The 20,313-nt window shown below is 43.6% G+C and overlaps 1 protein-coding gene across 1 annotated transcript in view; it reads left to right on the top strand.

The window, feature by feature from the left end:
* Positions 1-19,531, top strand: part of PAMR1 (peptidase domain containing associated with muscle regeneration 1) — a 77,057-nt gene extending 57,526 nt beyond the window's left edge. The window contains exons 7-11 of the mRNA XM_061151946.1: positions 10,331-10,543; positions 13,158-13,224; positions 15,511-15,743; positions 16,743-17,035; positions 18,465-19,531. Coding sequence (XP_061007929.1) covers positions 10,331-10,543; positions 13,158-13,224; positions 15,511-15,743; positions 16,743-17,035; positions 18,465-19,001 — 1,343 coding nt within the window. The 3' untranslated portion in view covers positions 19,002-19,531. The remainder of the gene's footprint in view (positions 1-10,330; positions 10,544-13,157; positions 13,225-15,510; positions 15,744-16,742; positions 17,036-18,464) is intronic.
* The last annotated feature ends 782 nt before the right edge of the window (positions 19,532-20,313 follow it).

Below are 20,313 nucleotides of genomic sequence, written 5' to 3'. Positions count from 1 at the left end.
AGTCACATGTCCTCTGAAGCTCAGGACTCCCCTCTAAGGTCATCCTCTTCATCCCCAAGGCTAAACAGAATTGCCTTGTTTGGGCTATTTTCATGGCGAGCGTACTTTACAGTTGAAAAGTTGATGGATGAATGCCCCTGGGGGACATTTCCTCTAGTTTTTTAGTGTTATTACCTACGTCCAGCCCCATCCCCTGGAGCTGACTCAGAAACATTCTAAGCCCTAAGAAGACTTACTGAGCACATCCCCAGGTAGAAGACGACTAAGTCTCTATAGTTACATAAGTTACCCATCAACTCTACCAAATGAGGATGTTGATTTTGAACAAAAGCAAAGTGACCAGGGCTTTCTGAGGATTTTTTGAAGCAGACCCGTCTCTTAGGCACAGGGAGTTTTAGCTTTCTAATGAAATAGGCCATCTAAACACCAGAAAAGTGGTATCCGAAAGACACAGTGTACCAGGAGCCAAGGACAATACTGATTAAGATCAAGTAGCTAATTGTAAGGCTCAGCCTCCAAATTAATGCCAGATGAACAAATAGCAGTGTGTGCAGTCCAAGTATAATTTCACATGGGTACTGTCTCATTCACAACCTTGGAAGGCTGGAAAACATCAGGGGGGCAGAGTTCCATCAGCTGGACAGGGATAAAAAGTGTTTTCAGTGGAGGGGTTATATCACCAGTTGCTGTCATTATTCCTGGTTGGGGAAGACATTTTGGAGGTAAAAGATGTTGGGTCCAGAGGCACCAGACTCAGATACAAGCTGAACAGGAAGAAGTGAGAAAGGGATTCAAGCCTGTCCGATGACTGTCTCTGTGTGTTGGTCTCATTAAGTCAGGCTTCCAGGATGAATGAAGTCCCAGTGAGAAAGTTAATGCCTTATATATAAATAATATGTATATTTTAGAAAACTTGAATTTTTACCCAACTAAAAAATTTGTGACATTTTGATTCTACTTGTTTGACTTAACATGAATAGAATGCTAGATTTCTAATAAAAAAAAAACATATGCAATAAGCAACAAAGGTTTACTGTATAGCACAGGGAACTATAGTCAATATCTTGTAATAACCTATAATGGAAAATAATTTCAAAAATAATATATTGTATATGTATAACTGAATCACCTTGGTGTGCACCTGAAACATTGTAAGTCAACTGTACCTCAATAAAAAAAAAAAAAAATATATATATATATATATTAAGAAAAAAAGGAAAGCTAATGCCTTTTCCAAATAGAACTGAAATTGTCACAAATTGTTCCTTTGAATTTGGTGACAAGCGAGAATGGGTGGTTGGCAGAGTATTTGAAGAGTTGAAGCTAACACCCCAGCTCACACTGCCAGCTAGATAATGGAGTCCTGAATATTGTTGACTTTGGATCTGTGTCCCTTGCTGGAACTCTCAAGATACTCTTATAGCTCTAAGAGTTCCTGTTAAAGAGACAGAGTAGTCCCTTCGTGTTTTGCCCAGGTGGCTCTCTCATTACCCTAAATGTATCATTAATATAAAATTTGAGAAAAGAAATGTATGCTTTTTTAGGTGCAGTTTTGTAAATCATATCAAACCAATTTTGAAAGCAATCAGTTTCCCAGGTGATGCTATTGATAAAGAATCCACTTGTCAATGCAAGAGTTGGAAGAGACGCAGATTCTATCCCTGGGTTGGGAAGATCTCTGGAAGAGGAAAATGACAAACCACTGGAGTATTCTTACCTGGAAAATCCCATTCTTGCCTAGAGGAGACTGAAGGGCGATAGTCCATGGGGCCACAAAGTGTCAGACACAGCTGAGTGACTGCGCACACATACAGGGTATAAATAATAATTATAGTAAGAGAGTTTAGAAGTGGGACAAGAACAGCGAAGAAGGACACTATATGGGATGAGAGAGTAATTTTAACGTTTGCATCAGATGAAATAATCAGTCTCAGAAAGTCTGCGATTCTGTTTCCTGGCAGCAAAGGCAAAAAAGAGAAAGGCCGTCACTGGCATAGCTCTCATTGTGTATTAACGGAAAGCAAATACAAGTTCATTTGCAGATGCAAATATTGTTTGTGTTATTTTAATTCCCAATTCCTCCCTCTCCTTATCTAAAGGTGGGTGCTGGAGAAATGTTTTTCACTTCAACTTTGTAAATAACAGAAATTTAACCTTTTTTATACCAAACGTGTAAAAACGGGGTTCTTCCACCTTCCTGGGAAACAAAAAGGTAGCCAGACTTTATTATGCTAACATCATTACTGTTGACCCACTGACCTCCAGCCCCAGGCTCCTGCAGCTCTGCCTAAGGGCTTTCTCTGGCTCTCAGAGTCCATTGACTCATATATGAGCAAAGACTGGAGTGCTGAGGAATTAATGTTCATCTCATCATCCTTCAACAAATGGTTGATGGTGGTCTGTAGGTAATAACTCATATCCATTGCTCTCTGGGTAGTATGACTCTGAAGCATAGCCTACACTGCCTCTCAGAGTTTCCCAGAGGCATTGAAACTCCATTGCCCCCAGTAGTAACTTTCTTAATAATGCAAACTTCTGTGTCTTACTTCCCCCACACTACTTTTGGTCCTTCCTGGGATCACCACCTACATAAGCTACTTACACTCAAATCTGTCTCTCCCTGCCTGTTTCTAGAAGAACCCAACCTAAAATACTTTGTGAAGATATTTCTCTGAGGAGCTAACTTAATAGAGCTATAGAGCTCAAGTCAGCTAAATCATCATTTGGTTGTTTCTTTAAAATATTGGATAAGACTTTGATCAATGCTAAGTAACATATATTTCAGGATTGCATTGTCTAAAAGATGCTCAAAGTATGACTGTATTATTGGTTTAAAAAGATTCAATGTTAGATCCAAGAATTGATCTCTGTCTCTTTTCTTTGTCTCTTTCTCTCTCATGCATACGCTGTTCTCGGGTGAAAGGGCCAGCCCAGTCCTTTGTGAGATGGGGTAGTACAAGTGAGTGGAGATGCCAGTAATGTTTCTAGAGAGGGCCTATAATGTCTCCCAAGGGACTTAAAATCTGAAGGATTTGGTCATCCTCTGCCATCTACCATTTTTCAGACACGTGTTAGAAAGCGGCTGCTCCCATCGTAAGGAAGCATCACTGGGCCTGTGCTAATTGCATCCTCTTTGCTAATTGTGCCCTTGATCAACTGGTCTCACTGCCTTAACTGTACCATGTGCCCTGGTTAAATGGTAATCTCTGTGTCAACACATCTGTCTAGTATCACAAGGAGAATACACACATGTATTTAAAATAGATTCCAACAAATCCCAAATGGTTATTCTTAGCATGAGCTTCTAAAATAGAACCTGGTTCCATTTCACCCAGGTTTCTGCCTGTAGATTAAGAGGTTATCTTTCAGGCAACACAAAGGCTGAGTTGTGTCAACCCAGTTAATCATACCTGATGGAATCTTTGGTGCAACCCAGACTACCATCAATTGCTGTGGTTGGCTAGTGTTTTCTGAGACCCCCCCTATACCTCTTTAAATTATTTAAGGCCCCAGTGATTACCTTTACTTTATTCCTTGGTCAGACGTTCCTATGTTCTGATATAATTTTATAAGCAAAGTTAGACACTAGTCATTTAGGATGAAATGGTGCTAATGAAAAAAATTGTATATGTGTGTCTCCATTCCCCTGAAGACTTGGGGGTTAAGTCTTTGGAAGGCCTCAGACCATTTTTAAATAAGTGCTTACATAAGCACTTATTTTAATAAGGCAGGGGAGGGCCTTAGGTTGTCTGGGTTTAAATGAAAAATTTCCATGTTAAACTTACAGAAGCACATCTGCCAATACCTGATGCTGCTGGGCACAGAGGAGGCACTCATTAAATAGAGGATGCAAGAAAAGTCATCAGTGATACCAACAGCCAACTGCACTTCACAAGCCTTTACAGAAAGACATACTGGGCTTCTAGAAAGAAAAGTGGTGGTTGAATTCTTTGGTTCCTAGGGGCTTTTTCCTATGTGTTATCTCCAAATGTGAACTTATAGCTTTGAGAAGAAAGGAAAAGACAAATACTCGTGAATCTGATGTATCATATTGAAATTCTAGATTCATTCATAAAAAGATATTTTGTGAGCAAGGATATACTGGTGGAGAGTGATATAATGGAACAAGCAGTCTACTTTCTTGCCACAACTGGATCTACCCCCTGAATTTTGTTATCATTGGGGTGATGGGAAATGGACTCTCTCCCTAAATTAGGAATGAAGAGTGTGAGCTTACTTTTGTTATAGTCAGTTTAGTTGATCTGGCCAGAGGGCACAAAGAAGGTGGTTTTATTTGTGTGCACCAAAAAGCTACTTCTCCTTGTAATGTCTCTACAGTATCCTGATATAATTCTTGATGCCTCTATCATCATGTCCATTTTTTTTGGTCATGGTCCACAAAACCTTCTGGACCTGGTCATCTTAGCTATTATACCTTATACTCAGTATGAATCTTAGTGAACCAATCAGGGGATAAAAGGATATAACTTTGTTTGCTTTAAATCAACTTAAGTCCAACTCTAAGACCCATGGGAAGTTTAGTCTTTGCTGGGGCCACCTCTGTACCCCAGGGTTGCAAAAAGTCCCTGGCTTTACACAGACAGCAGCAAATCAGTAGGGAGAATCCTTGGATGGTGTGTTCTGGGTCCACACTGTTCAGCTTGGAGAAATCCATGTCTTAAAGCTCCTGTTCCCTTCAGGTCAAAACAGCCCTGCTGATGGGATTTGGGGGTGGGGGGGCGGCGCTGGAGCCTGAGAATATCTGTGGAGGCTGGAGACCCTCTAATGAGATGTGGTCTTTCTAGTTGCCCTGCCAGTCATCCTCCCCAAGATCTCCTAGGAGAAAGCCAAATAAGCCTCATGCCGGGGGAAAACCTCTCGGGTTTCTCATCACTCCCAGGAGTGCCGCCCTGGGGAGTCGTGAAGGGTTCTGATGCCCAGGGCTAAGAAAACAGCAGAACTCCCCAGACCAGGTCCTGCGCTGCATTTGGGTCCACATGATTGATTAAAGGGAGTACTCTCAGGATCAACCACTAAGGAAGTTGCAGAAAGAAAATGGGAAAGAGGAAGAAACCAGGTCTGAGTGATTCTGACTGAGCTCCCAGACTCCTCCCCGTCCTGTAAGGCGCTGGGAGGGGTAAGCCACGCCTTGAAGAGCAGGAGTTGGGCTCTTGTACTTCCACACCCATCAGTCACTGGCGACGGGCAACCCTGGGGTGAGCATGAAGGGTCTGAAAGCCTAGGCATTTTTCAGCTCTTCATATGGGCAAGATGGTGCCCATGCCCAAGGGCAGTCTGTGAAGGTGGCAGGTGCCAGCTCTCAGCAGCAAAGCACACATATAGAAGCAGAGTTTGGAAAAGGATAAGAGGAGACCTCGATGGGGCACCAACAGTGATCACTACAAGAGCCATGCAAAGCTATCGCATCTGCTCGGTAAAGTGGTGTCACAGTGAACTGCCTAATACTGCTGTCCTGAAGAACAAAAGAAGACAGGGGAAAGAAGGTCTTTTTTAAAGCGTTTATCTGAAACAGTATCACAGAGAAGTGCATCCTGAGTACTGCCTTTGTTCACAAGGTAGCATGTAAAGGCATGCTGAACTTAATGTGTTTATATCCCTAGGCTGAGTCCCCAAAGTAATAGGACAATGTGCTATTTATGACTAATTATGGAATATTTTACTTAGCAAAGCAGGAGTTTGATGCTCCTTCACATCAGTGATGCAGTTGTTTTCAATTCTCATTTGGCTTTGTGTGAAAACATCCATCCCACCGAGGAGAAATGAAATCAAAAGCTCTTGAAACATCAAATAGGAAAGAATCATGAGTCGGTTCAGTGGGGAGATACAGAGGTTTCTAAACAGAGGACCCACATGGAGAAAAGAGAGATAGCTTTGAAATGTAACCCTAGGGAGATGCTCTGATGAGATGCAGATGGTCTATGAACCCAACAGGTAGAGGTCTAAACTGGGAGAGAAAAGGATGGATAAGGAAGTGTTAGAATTCTCTTCAAAAACATCAGAGGAGAAGGTATAGCTTTGAAAAGTACAGGAAATAAATGAGGGAAGAGAGAATAATGCTCAGTAGATGTTTGATGTAAGAATATAATTTTAAGTCTTCATTACACAGGATTAAAATAGATGAATGTACAAAGACCATGCTTGGTACCCGGAAGTCTGAATCAACACACTGGACCCAGATCTGGAAACCCATTGCATTACCAAGAGACCAAGAAGTATTGCTTTGTACTTGAAAAGGTCCAATAATTAGATTCCTTTATGGGTTTTTCTTTAAGGTATATGCATTTGGGGAATTGATTTTTAAAGGCAGTTGGATGCTTTGTAAATAAAGGCGAACAAGGGAAATAGAGACTATGTGGTTTAAATTGCTACTCAAAATCAGACCAACTAGAAAAGTGTTATTATCTTGCTTTACAGATGAGGAAAATAAGACCTGAAAAGATTAATTTTCCCAGGCCCTAGTTTATTAAATGGAAGAATGAGTACATTTTAGCCTTTATTCTTTCCACCCGCAAGCAGACATTTGTTGAATACCTGTATATTTGAGCCTATAGCTATCTGATCCCGGAGGCCACTATTTTTCCACCAGAGTCTAGTGACAAAACATTTAAATCTGAGTTCACGGAACATTGGATTACAGTGTGGTTATGCAGGATGGTAAAGAGATTTGCTGGAGAAGGAAACGGCAACCTACGCCAGTGTTCTAGCCTGGAGAATCCCAGGGACAGGGGAGCCTGGTGGGCTGCCGTCTATGGGATCACACAGAGGCAGACACGACTGAAGTGACTTAGCAGCAGTAGCAGCAAAGAGATTTGCAGGGGGCAGAGGGAGTCTGGGAGCATACACAAAAAAGGCATGAAGACTTAGTGCTAGATTTATAGGCTTAGCGGGGGATACCCAAACCATTTCCCTGACACTTTAAAAAATAATAGCTATAGGACAACAACAAAATTATAAAATACAAAATTTTATGGCTACATTTTCTGATTATAAAACTTGAAAAAAAATAATAGAAAGAAGCACGAAATATTCTCAATGTTACAAACCAGTACTTATTTTAGAGTATGCATTTCCAGTCCTTTTCTCCCTTTGGCTGCTTAAATGTTCTTTCTTTCATTTTGATTTTGAACAGCTTTACACGCTATGTCTGTGTGTGATTTTCTTCGTACTTATCTGGCTTGGGACCTTGTAAATCTGTAGGTCAGTGTCTTTCATCAGAAAAATCTCAGTTGTTCTCTCCTTACCTATTGGTTTTTCTCTGTTCTCTCTCTTTTCTCCTGGGATGCCAGTTACATATATTTATTAACCTTCTTACTATATCTTTACATTTTCCGGTACATGTTTCATCTTTTTGTTTCTTAGGCTTCATTTTGAGTCTTTTCTTTGAAGCCATCTTTCAGTTTGTCGGTATCCTTCAGTTGTATCTGATTTACTGTTAAACTCATCCACTGAATTTTTTACTTTATAACTTTTGTGTTCTAGATTTCTCCTTGGGTTACTTTTTAAGGTGAAAGTTTTCTTCCAAAGTCCTCAATTTTATATTTTATTTCCTTGAATATTTTCAGTCTATTTATTTTTAAGTCGTGTCAGACAACTCCATTATCTGAATCCTTTATGAATCTATTTCTAACATCTATATTTCCCTAGAATTTCAGCCACATGGTCTCACCTTCCATTGAACCTTCCCTTGGAAGCATCATCCTGCTCAACCCTGGTCATATTTCATGAGCATAACTTAAAACCAAATGAAAAAGAAGTAGACCTACAAGAAAAGTAGGCATGTGTCTTGATTCCAACATGTCATGTTATAAAGGAATATGCATTTAAGAATTATAAAAATGTGGCAGAATTCCTCCACCTTGGGCAGACGTGTTTAGATATCCTGAGTCTGTTGCCCTTTAAATCTTCCTTTAAACCCTTTTCAATGACATGAAGAACCTGGATTGTCATGAGGCTTTATTACCTAGAAGGGCTTAAGAGCTCTCCAAGGTTCCTGCCAGTTAAACCTACATGAAATGTAATAGAAATAGGACCCATCTCTCACGTAGGCGATCATGAAGTGGAAGGCTAATGGACCGTGAAGGTACTTACTTCTAAGAGGAGAAAAATCCAATGATTAGGCTTACAGTAGAAGTGATTTCTTGTATTCTAACTGAGGCTGACATGGCTAGAGGCTAGTTCATTTTCTTTCCATATTCCAGGAGAGGTCTTAAGTATCACTCAGTCTTTCTTGGCCGTGATCTCTAGCAAGCAAAGTTTAAAATGAATGAGGAACGACACTTGAATTACACAAATCATAGCCCTTTGATAGTCTAACTGGTCACAGATTGAAGTCTCTGCGGGGACCAGGCAGCTGGTGGGTGGGGACTGTGACCAAGGCAAGAACATGATCCTAAGTAGAGAGCTCCTCCCCGCACCAGCTGATTCTTGCCATGTGAGAATACAGACCCAGGGATAAATTTTGTCAGAAGCTAGTAACACAGGCTTTTATGAGACACTGTCTGATTTTTATGTTGACGGTGAATTCCATTCTCTAAAACTTGCAGGTAGGACATATGTTTTTGAGATGATTGAAGTCTGTGGGCTCCTCCTGGTTGTTTCTGGGCTACATATTCAGCTTTGAATGAGTCTGTGCTATAAGAAGGTGACCCGTCAATGAAGCAATATGGAAAGCTCTTTCTGCCTCTTTGTTCCACATCATCCAGGGATTCCTGGAAGTATAAACACTGGGATTTTCCTGAGTCCACTTGAAGCTTCAAAAAGTACAGTGCCTTCTCTATGCCATTTTGGTATTTTTAAACAACTCACTCAGTGAGATCCCTTTAGATCCCTTTTTGACATTTAAAATGGGGTTTTGGCATCAACCACCAGGGAGATCGCTCAGAATGCATAGTCCAAAGCACACAGTGTCATTGAGATCATCTGTCATGTGAGCTATGAGCAGTCTTAGCATAGACAAACAGGAGCTTGACCGGTTTTAACAAGCATGCCAAAGTGCACATAGGAACAATTTATTAATTTTTAGTTCTGAAATATTGTAAAAGTGTTATAGGAATGGCTATTCATTTCTTGCCTGGAGGCAAGCAAGTGAGTTGTTTGAAAGGTAACTGGGACACTTAAGGGAAGAAATAATGTCCAGTGCATAACTGTGTTGTGTGGTGACTGTTTTTTGGAGTGCTCAGTTGTGTCTGACTCTCTGCTACCTCGCCAGGCACCTCTGTTCATGGGATTTTTCAGGCAAGAATGCTGGAGTGGGTGGCCATTTCCTGCTCCAGGGGCATCTTCCTGGATGAGAGATCAAACCTGTGTCTCCTGTATTGGCAGGCAGATTCTTTACCATCGAGACACCTGGAAAGTCCCTGTTTTATAGGGATGAGCCCATATCTTAGAAAAATGATTAAAAAGAGACTAGGGAGCCTGATAGAGTGATTGGTATCTAAACTCAGTAATTAAAGGTTGAATTCTAAGGGGACTTACTCTATCCTTAGGCAAGTAATACTCAGTATTGTACCATAATCCATCTGAGAAAAATATATTGTCTAGCTGATCGAATATTTCCAGCATATATCTAATATCCTGTATGATGCTCAGGATAGTTTTGTTGATGCCAATTTTACTCTTAAGTAGCTGTGCAGCGTGAATGAGAGAATAGAGATCTCCTATAATGAGTATTGTTAAATGTTTAGATGAAAAGTTCTATTTGGAAATTAGGGGAATTTGTTGTATCTCTGAATTTATATTGCCTCTGGTGTTTTTTAATTGCAACTTTTAACACACCCAGTGTTCTGGCAGATGGAATAGAAAATCTGAATTCATAAACGTACTCTCATTTCTAATCTATTCTACTTTCTGGGTATAACACAAATAGGAAACTGAGTAGTTTGGTTTAATTGCCCAAGCTTTAGGGAATGAAGGAGATGATATTGCAATACTGAAAACCAATAATCCTCGCACACTGATCATAAAATCTAGGCAAAATGTTTATTTTGTCCAGGCCTGTCCAGCTTTCACAAATTTGGGAGGCAAATGAATGTGATTACATGAGAGCCTGATGTGGTGTCAAATTTATATATATATATGGTATGAAACAGTTCTCAATTTAAGAATAAATTGTTAAAACAAGAAGATATGTCTAATGCGTGCATTTTTCTGTTATGCGTTTTCTCTTGGTAATTCCTTTGAATACCATTGTTAGCAGGCTCCATATCACTGCATTTTTAATTCAATGAGATGTGAAAAGATTCAGTGCTAAAATGGAATGCTTCAGACTCTTAATAACTCTCCTTTTCTTTTCTTTTCTTTTTACTTTCAGTCCTTGAAGAAAGAAACTGCTCAGACCCTGGGGGCCCAGTCAATGGGTACAAGAAAATCACAGGAGGCCCTGGGCTTATCCATGGCCGCTATGCAAAAATCGGCACCGTCCTGACCTTCTTTTGTAACGGCTCCTATGTTCTCAGTGGTAATGAGATGAGAACTTGCCAGCAGAATGGAGAATGGTCAGGCAAACAGCCAATCTGTATAAAAGGTAACTGGCAAGTATTTCTGAAGTCTGTAGAGATAAGTGGAGTTGCTGGACATTTTGGTAGCTCCCATACCTGTTTTTGAAGCCCTGGAAAAAAAATTGCCTTTCTCTTTTAAGTTCTTACTGAAACCATACATTATTATTTTGAAAACCATCCATAAAACATGTGCTTCTTTTTTAGACTGCCAAAGAACCAGTTTATCCTCATCACAATGTCTTGATGTGATCAAGAAGAGAGATGTAGCTATCAGAGCAGTTTAGAGAGATGACAAGGCTGTTTTTTATGTGTAACCCCAAGGATAGAACTGAAACAATTAATATGCATTTATATGGCTACATTTATCTACTCTCTGTGCAACATTAAATCAATGCAAGAAATAAAAGACACAATAGACACATCATCCCTGGCAGCCTGTGTGGAGGGAAGTTTGAAATGTTAAAATGTTTAAAAGCATCTTTAAAAGACAATAAACCCTTGAACGTTCAAAGGAGAGTTATAGAGCAAATGAGTGGTGTGTATTCTGAGAAATATGAGCTCCAGTTCTCCTGTAGCTAGGGGGACTGGAGCCCCTCTGGGAAGCAGGGAAGGATTTACTGAGATAGAGAGGAGTTGGGACGATATTCCAGTTGGAAGACAAAAAGTGGTATAGGCAGAAGTGAAAGAATCATGGTAAGTAAAAAAATGAGTCAATAGGGGAATCTGGGAGGTAAATTTTAAAGGGTAGTTTGAGACCAGAACAAATGGGACATTGCATAAGGAAGTTTGGACCTGACTCCATGACAGTAGGCATATGTAGTTTCTTTTATTTGTCTATCTACTTTTTATTTATTTTATTTATCTATCTACTTTTTATTTATTTTTGGCTGCACGGGCTTTTCTCTAGTTGTGGAGAGTGGAGGCTGCTCTTTGCTGCAGGGGCTTCTCTTGTTGCGGAGGACGGGCTCTAGGGTGGGTAGGCTCAGTCGGTGAGGTTTCCAGGCTCTAGAGCACAGGTTTCCGGGATTAGTAGTTGTGGCACACAGGCTTGGTTGCTCCATGGTATGTGGATTTTCCAGGATCAGGGATCAAACCCGTGTCTCCTGCATTAGCAGGTGGATCCTTACCACCTGGGAAGGCCACTGGGGAAGCCCCATAGTTTTTTATCAAGTTGATTCACTTGTTGCTCCAGGTCAACAACAGCTCTCTTTTCAGCGGCAGGACTGAGCAAGCAACACACACACACACACACACACAAAACTATCTCTCTATTTCCTGGGAAGAAAAGCATATCCTTCGTCTAGATTATCCAGATAATTTGCTTCAGTCCTCCACTTTGCCTTCTGAGTGTTTGTCAACAACCTGAATCATGGGGAAAGGAATGAAAGAACAAGTTTGTGAAAGGAAGGCTTTAGACTTTAGCCAGGAGTGACCTTCATCCCCACCAGCACAGACTATGATTCTTGATTTCATTAGGTATGGAAATGGTGTTACCTATGTCCTTGGAGATTTTTTGTCAACCCTTCTCTTACAAATTAATACAACTAGAGTTCCCTAGGTTGCTAATTAGACAAATGTTGGCTGCTTGATTGGGAAAGTGAGATGGGAAGGATTCCTTTTCACTTGTGAAGAAAGAGAGACTTCAACAAAATTAAACCAGGCTTTGAGTTGCCCTCAAAGGATCATTAGAAGCCTTAATCGCAGAGAAAGGACCTGGAGGAATCAGTTACTCAAGACTTATTGTTGGTTGACACTGCTGTTCAGTTTTAAATGAGAACCTTGTGATTTCCTATCTTGGGCTATATTTTAGAACCTTGCCCTTGGCTTTTATTCCATATTGATCTAGTTTGCTAATACAATTTATGTGAACGGATAGTTCTATTAAGTACTATTGCTTCATATCACTGGGCTTCCCTGGTGGCTCAGATAGGAAAGAATCTGCCATGCAAGGCAGGAGACATGGGTTTGATCCCTGGGTGGGGAAGATCCCCTGGAGGAGGGCATGGCAACCCACTCCAGTATTCTTGCCTGGAGAATTCCATGGACAGAAGAGCCTGGTGGGCTACAGTCTATGGGGTCACAAAGAGTCGGACACAACTGAGCAACTAATCCTTTCACACTTTCATATCACCTGGGTGGAGCAGCTCTGCAGATGTGTTTATTCTACTTGGGTTCTTCCAAGCGGGCTGCCTTTTTATTAATAAATGAAACTCAGCATGCTCTGTTTTTTAAAAAAATGCATTTATTTACTTTGGGCCATGCTGGGGCTTAGTTGCACTCATGGGCTTCTCATCGGGGTGGCTTTGCTTGTTATAGAGTACAGACTCTAGAGCATGGGCTCAGTATTTGTGGCTCACAGGCTTAGTTGCCCTGCAGCATGTGGGATCTTCCTGGACAAGGGATCGGACCTGGCTCTCCTTCATTGGCAGGTGGATTCTTAACCACTGGACCACCAGGGAAGTCTCTTGGCATCCTCTTTTGCTGAGCGAGCTGTTCATGCTTGGCTGACACGTCTCACCTCTGAGAGCCTGGGGAATGTGCCCTGGTGTCCAGAGAGGGTGGTCAGGTATCAACCTGAATTCATGGTGTGAACGATTAGTATGGAAAAGGATTATGTAGCGTTATCTTTTTTTTTCCTAGCCTGCCGAGAACCAAAGATCTCAGACCTGGTGAGGCGGAAAGTTCTTCCAATGCAGGTTCAGTCAAGGTGAGGTTGAAACACCTGAACTCTGCTTTAAAGGCAAATGAACATTCCTTTCTCCACCCCCTTTCCCTATTTGTGTTTGGCCAAAGACAGTCTGAGGTTTCTTAGGGACACTCTGTGTTGACTTGCCAGGAAAGAAAAGGGCTTGTTAGATGGAGGCTTATTAGCTAGCTGCCTTTAGCCAAGAGGTAGCAACTGTTGGAAGATGTACAGGTTTCACTGGATCGTGGGAAAGTCAGTGGCTGGTGGGAAGCCAGACTAAGATGGCCTTTGAGGAGCTGGATTTTAATACTTGAGTCCTCCTAAAATGACTGCGTGTTTATCATGCAGCTTTTAGGGACATGGCATTCCTACCAAACACAGTCAGTTGTGGCTTAGGAAGATGTCCTTGGTAGTGATCAATCAGATAAGGTAGGCTAGTGGAGCTAGGAACCAGAGATGAATGACTAGCCCCTGATGAAGGATGTGAAGCCTCGGTGGGTGGGGGGTGGGGGGTGGGCAGGGGGTCCACCTAGTTTTTCTCCTGGAAAGATAGAGGTGGGGACCCCTGGTGGCAAGCTAGGGAAGTTGCTTCCACTGGATTTCAACGAAGCTTAATGCCTGGCTTCCTTCAGTTCCCTCCTCAGTTTTTACCTGGCAAAGAGACCCTCCATGACCATCCTTTAAAAAAGATAGCAACCTTACGTCCACCCTGACTGCTGAGCTGACTTCTTTACCCAATATTCTCTGACCTTTACAGAGATCTCCAATTTTCACCTTGGCATCCTATTGTTCTATTGTCCTACTGACATTTGTTTGTTTATCTGTTCAATTTCTGTCTCCTCACAACCCACCAAAAAAATTGTGAAAGTTACACGTGCAAGAACATTTTCTGTTTAATTCATGCTGAACTTCTAGTGCCTAGAATAGCGCCTGCCGCATCGTGGACACCCCCAAAATAGTGAATGAGTGAATGACTGGATTGGATGGACGGGCTCAAGAGCTGTTTCTGTTATCTCTCTTTAGTGCTGGCTATTCTTGGGCAAATTTTTAAGCTTGCAGAGCCTTTAGTTTCCTCTTTTCAAAAATAAGGGTAGTCACAATAATGTTTGCCTCTAGAAATTGTTAAGGATTAAATGCAAGGCAAATATCTTCCTGGAAGATTTGCTGCTGGGGCAAGGATATGATGGTCTCAGCAGCCAGGCTCACCCAAGAACCCCCAAAGGCACTGCATACCTTCAGTGGCCTAAACCTGAGCTTGTTTGCGAGTACAAAAGCCCCCTGAGCCTCAGACCTGGTCCTAAATATGAGCTAAAGATTTGTCGAATGGAATCAATGGAGGTGGAATATTTGCTCTGAGCAAAGCATTGTACGGACACATGAAGCATTTCTTACAATGGTACTGGATTGGTATGGTAGGGACATCAGGGTGAGAAGTGTGACTGCCCAGTGCTGCTGTCTGGGGTCCTGTCTTAGCTTCCTATGTGCCCTTCAGCATCCCCACCTACCTCTCTGGGCTTCCTTTCTCCATGCATTAAACAGGGATGAAAACATTGATTCCTAAAGGAAATCTAACATGTCAGTTAATAGTCATTATGCACTGATGTAAAATGAGCACAAGCTGTGTAGTGTGCATACCTCTCTCCCAAGGACCCCAGAGTGGCCTCTGGGGCTTCAACTTCAGGGCTCATTTAAAAGGCCTTTTCACATTTGCACACAACGCTTCTTATTTCTCCCAATCAATGTGCTCTGAGAGAAGATTCTATTCTCTGAGGTGGACTAATTACACCCGTTAGTTGCTAAATCAAGCTACTGTATCAACACAGTTTAGTTCGAGTCAATTCCTTATATTGCTCCATTATGATAATAGTTAGAGCAGAGCAGTCGCCTGGATTTCTTTCCTTGAAATTAACTTCTTTTCTTGTTTAATTTCACAATTAATTGGTGTGTGTGTGTGTGCGTGTATAGCATACCTTTGGATAGCAGCTATTATGTCAGATATTATGCTCTTTGGTTAAAACCCTGGGTAGCTGGAGGCATGCCAGAAATGGAAATGGAGGAATAAATAGAAGGTTGAAGTGTGCAAGAAAATCTGCTTAGTGGCAGAAGAGATGTGTGTGTGCACGAGAGAGACAGAGAGGTAAGAGGAGAAAGGGAGAGCAAGTCACACACACACAGAGGACGAGATAGCTGCTGTTTTCTTCCTTTGTAACCGAGCATCTTCGTGGAGCTTGGCATGGATACTAAAAGCGCTGTAATGACTGTCTCCTGCCCTCCTCTCTCTCTCCGGGCCCCTCTGCCGTGATGCAGGGAGACACCATTACACCAGCTATACTCATCAGCCTTCAGCAAGCAGAAACTGCAGGACGCCCCTACCAAGAAGCCAGTCCTTCCCTTCGGAGACCTGCCGCCTGGGTACCAACATCTCCACACCCAGCTCCAGTACGAGTGCATCTCACCCTTCTACCGCCGCCTGGGCAGCAGCCGGAGGACGTGTCTAAGGACTGGGAAGTGGAGTGGGCGTGCCCCGTCCTGCATCCCTAGTGAGTCAAGGCTCATCCTTGGGCTAAAGCAGCTTGAATCTCCCATGGCTGCCTATGAAAAGCCCCTGACCCTGTTGAAGACTTTTGGGGAAAAAAATCCTTGTCCAAAAGAATAGTCCTCTAATACTTTCCCCCAGCTTGGTGAAGTCTGAAATTCCACATAGAGTTTCCTTCCTTTGGCTTAAACTTATTACCCAGGAGAGATGATTAAATCTTAGATGAATTTTTGAGGAAGAGGGGGCATACTTGTGGATGATTTTTTCACATTTACTTGGAGAAAAGGGACAGAACAGTTATTAAACACAAAGTGGGGATGGGTTAAAAGTGCCAGAGAACTTCTAGTTACATCATATTGGTCACCTGAGCCCCAGTTTTCATCCTCATCACTCAATGGTATTAATTACTTACTTACTGTTTAATTACTGTTAGTAATTACTTACTTACTTAATTAATTACTGTTAGTAAGTAATGAGGTATCAGTCACTTACAGGTTATAATAATGATTACTGAGATAATACATGGAAATATCCGGAATGGGCGTTGGCACATACTGAGCTACTACCCCCATCCTTTTTGTCACAGGAGAAGAGTATGGCTTAGTTCGAGGTGGTCATCTTTATAGTAATAGTCATGATATTTTGAGTCTGTTTATATACATCATCTCATCCACTCTCTGCAAGAACCTAGGAGACAGTTGTGATTACTGTATCCATTTTGCAGGCAGGAAGACTGAGGCTCTAAGGAATTAGGCAACTTACCCAGTAAGTGCATGGGATGGTAAGACTCCCAATTATAACCCTCAACTTTATAGCCAAGCATGTTAAGGTGGTTGATTAGTATTTAAAGAGAAAAAAAAAAAAAAAACAGGTTAGATGCGCTGTGATCTTGACATCTGTAGGGTCCACCTTTCCAGATATGTGCTCTGTTGGTTGATTGACACATTCCCCTCTGGATGGGAAGGTCTGAATGTATCTAACTGAGCTGGTGCTTTTTCCATAGTCTGTGGGAAAACCGAGAACGTCTCTGCTCCGAAGACCCAGGGCACGCGCTGGCCGTGGCAGGCTGCCATCTACAGGAGGGCCGGCGGGGTGCACGGGGGCAGTCTGCACAAGGATGCCTGGTTTCTGGTCTGCAGCGGCGCCCTGGTCAACGAGCGCACCGTGGTGGTGGCTGCCCACTGCGTCACCAACCTGGGGAGGGTCACCGTGATCAAGACGGCAGACCTCAAAGTCGTCCTGGGGAAATTCTACAGGGATGACGACCGGGATGAGAAGAGCATCCAGAGCTTGCGGGTGAGAGAGGGCTGCAGCCTGGAGGTCCGGTTTCTTTCTCGGTAGCTCCCAGCACCGGGAGAGCAGTTATCCTGTCAGTCTGTCACCTTGGCATCCAGTCCAGAGCCTGGAAATATTAGGCACATGCATGCTTAGTTGCTCAGTACTGTCGGACTCTTTGTGACCCCATGGACTGTAGTCCACCAGGCACCTCTGTCCATGGAATTCTCCAGGCAAGCATGCTGGAGTGGATTGCCATGCCCTCCTGCAGGGGATCTTCCTGACCCAGAGATTGAACCCATGTCTTTAGCATCTCCTGCATTGGCAAGCAGATTCTTTACCAACTGTGCCACCTAGATGCCTAATCTTTAATTATTGGCAGATACTAGAAAGGGGCATGTAGAAAGACTATGGAGTCTTCCCCCCAAAAAAATTTTTATGTAAGATAATAAAAAATATCTTCTATCATTGGGGTCATCAAAAGGTAACCAACCACCTATTATGTTTAGGACATGGTGCTAGGTAGACTGTGAGGACACAGAGACTCCTAATAAATTTCTAATATTATTTTCTTTCCCTCCCTGCCTCCCTCCTTCTGTACCATCCACCCTCTCATGCAATCTAGCTCATCCACCTGTCCATCCATCCATCTATTGTTGGGTTCCCACAGCATGCCATTCACTGGGAATACACACAGAACTGAACAAGGCATGACTTTTGCCCTCAAGAGTCCACAGGCTAGGTGAAGAGACAGACTAGTATATTGTGACTAATCCAGCACAATAGAATCCCTGGGTAAATGAGCTCAGATATAGAACAAGTCTATAAAAATGTTACAGCGTATCACAGATGTAAGCTCCAGGGGGCTCCATCAAAGAGGGTGATGAGCAAGAATGGGGACAATCAGGGGAGGCTTGGTGGAAAAGTCTTGTGGACCACCCTAGGTGTAGCTCTCTCTTACTGGCTTGAGGGTAAATGAAATGTTTACAGTGGACCAGAGGTTGCCAGCTGGTAGCCTGTTGAGGTTTGTGTTTTGATAGTGCTAATGTATATTTTTTTAATCAGCTATTTGCCAACATTTAAAAACCAGGAGGTTTCAGCCAGAGGTCTGGAGTCTCTTCTTTGGCAAAATGAGCATCTCTGCGTGGCTGTAGTCAGTTAAGCAAAGTGACAGCTGCCCACTCTGCATAGGTTGTACACTGCTGTTCTGCAAAGCCTCACTTGTCTACTCCACTTATCTAAAAACCACCTGCCAGCCCTGGTTGGCATTTCAGTTTGCAACCCTGGAAACAGAGCAATTGCTTTTCATGATCCATTGAGCGAAGTGTGTCCGAATAATTGCAGCTGGCTCTCAGACATTTTCTCCCGATAATTGAGCCCTGGGGCTTGCCTGTTGCCATCACCGTGGAGTCGGCCGCTCACCACTGCTGTCCATTCTTTACCTTTGTAGATCTCTGCAATCATCCTCCATCCCAACTACGACCCCGTCCTGCTGGATACGGACATTGCCATCCTGAAGCTCCTGGACAAGGCTCGCATCAGCACCCGCGTCCAGCCCATCTGCCTGGCGGCCCCTCGGGATCTCAGCACCTCCTTCCAGGAGTCCCGCATCACCGTGGCCGGCTGGAACGTCCTGGCGGACACCAGGAGCCCCGGCTACAAGGACGATGCGCTGCGCTCGGGGGTGGTGAGGGTGGCGGACCCGCTGCTGTGTGAGGAGCAGCACGAGGAGCAGGGCATCCCCGTGAGCGTCACGGACAACATGTTCTGTGCCGGCCGCGACCCCACGGCCCCTTCCGACATCTGCACGGCTGAGACGGGCGGCATCGCGGCCGTGTCCTTCCCGGGCCGGGCGTCCCCGGAGCCCCGCTGGCACCTGGTGGGGCTGGTCAGCTGGAGCTACGACAAGACGTGTAGCCACAGCCTCTCCACGGCCTTCACCAAAGTGCTGCCTTTTAAAGACTGGATCGAGAGAAACATGAAGTGAGCCGCAGGCCCCTGGAGGAGCGTTTCTGTGCAGCCTTCCGTGTACGTGTCAGCCGGGGAGGTATGGACCCGAAGTGGGATTCCGCCCGTGAATTTGGCTGTGCCTGGGTTTCTGATTTCAAAACCAGTGGAGGGCGAGTTGAGCTTACTTTCTGGTAGGCCACTGCTTCCCTGACTGCTGGGGTCCTGGGAAGATTACCACGCTGCTTGCAAGAACTCAGTTTCTTCCAAAGAGATGATGTGAGTGGCAGAGAAATTCACCCCATTCAACCAACCCAGTGGCCTTCCCTGCCCGCCTTTTAGTGCTGCAGATGCCATGGTCAGCTCTGGTCGAGAGAAGGTCAAGACTGGATTCATCAGGTCTCTTCCAAGGCTCCAACCAGACCGACTTCCAAAGAACCACTGGCAGGCCAGCCCCAGACAGCAAGCCTGACTGTGGCATTGGCCATATCACAGAGTGGTCTTTTTCCTTCCCAGTCGCCTGTACATACTTTAATAAAACCAGGGTTGGCTTCTGACCCACGGAACACATGTCCTATGGCTCTGATTCCTGCCTGCAGCCTTTTTGAGCTACCTGTGTTGGGACCAGTGGCTGGGGGCAGCCTTTTAATAGATCATCATTCCCAAAGAATGCATATAGCAAAGCCAGTGCCATCTTTTCAATGCCAGTGCCTGCAGTTTGCTGTTCATAGGGCAGGGGAGAGAGGAGATGGGCACCATTAGATAAGGCACAAGCAGAGGAAAATACCAGGGCCTTGACAATTTCTAGTGACCCCTCTGGTTCTCCTGTTGTACATTCAAGCACAAAACTCTGCTTGGAACCTCCAGAAATCTCTAGGATATATTTTGATAGCATCTGAATTGGAATCACCTATTAGTCACACTCGATTGAGATATGCCAAGAACCCACTACTTCATTCTTCTCTAGAACTTACACAACTTTCCTTTCAAGCCCCACACCTGACTTTCATTACATAGCAAAGGAAAAAAAAAAAAAAAGAATCCAATCCAGTCCCTGAAGTGGTCTTTTCAGGAACATTCTCTTTTTGGGGTGACTCACTCTTTTATCCTTTCTCCCCGGCTTTCACCAGTCTCCTCCTGTCCCAGATGGTGCCATGGAGGCGTAAGTGACTGAGCCCTGGGACACTGGAGGCCTCCTGAGTTTCTGCAGGCTCTTGGGCGTGTGTGGTAGCACCTTCTCACTCCTGGGCGTCTGGGGGACACTGGGTGCTCAGGTCTGTAACAAGTGTAAGTTGTGCGGAGTTCTCTCTGCTTCCCTGGGACTCTGCGGTCCTCCCCGGTCACATGGCTGC

The sequence above is a fragment of the Dama dama genome, chromosome 1 (genome assembly GCF_033118175.1).
Source record: "Dama dama isolate Ldn47 chromosome 1, ASM3311817v1, whole genome shotgun sequence".
NCBI lineage: Eukaryota > Metazoa > Chordata > Mammalia > Artiodactyla > Cervidae > Dama > Dama dama.
The sequence above is the reverse complement of the archived record's forward strand: the minus strand, read 5'-3'. Positions and strand labels throughout refer to the sequence as shown.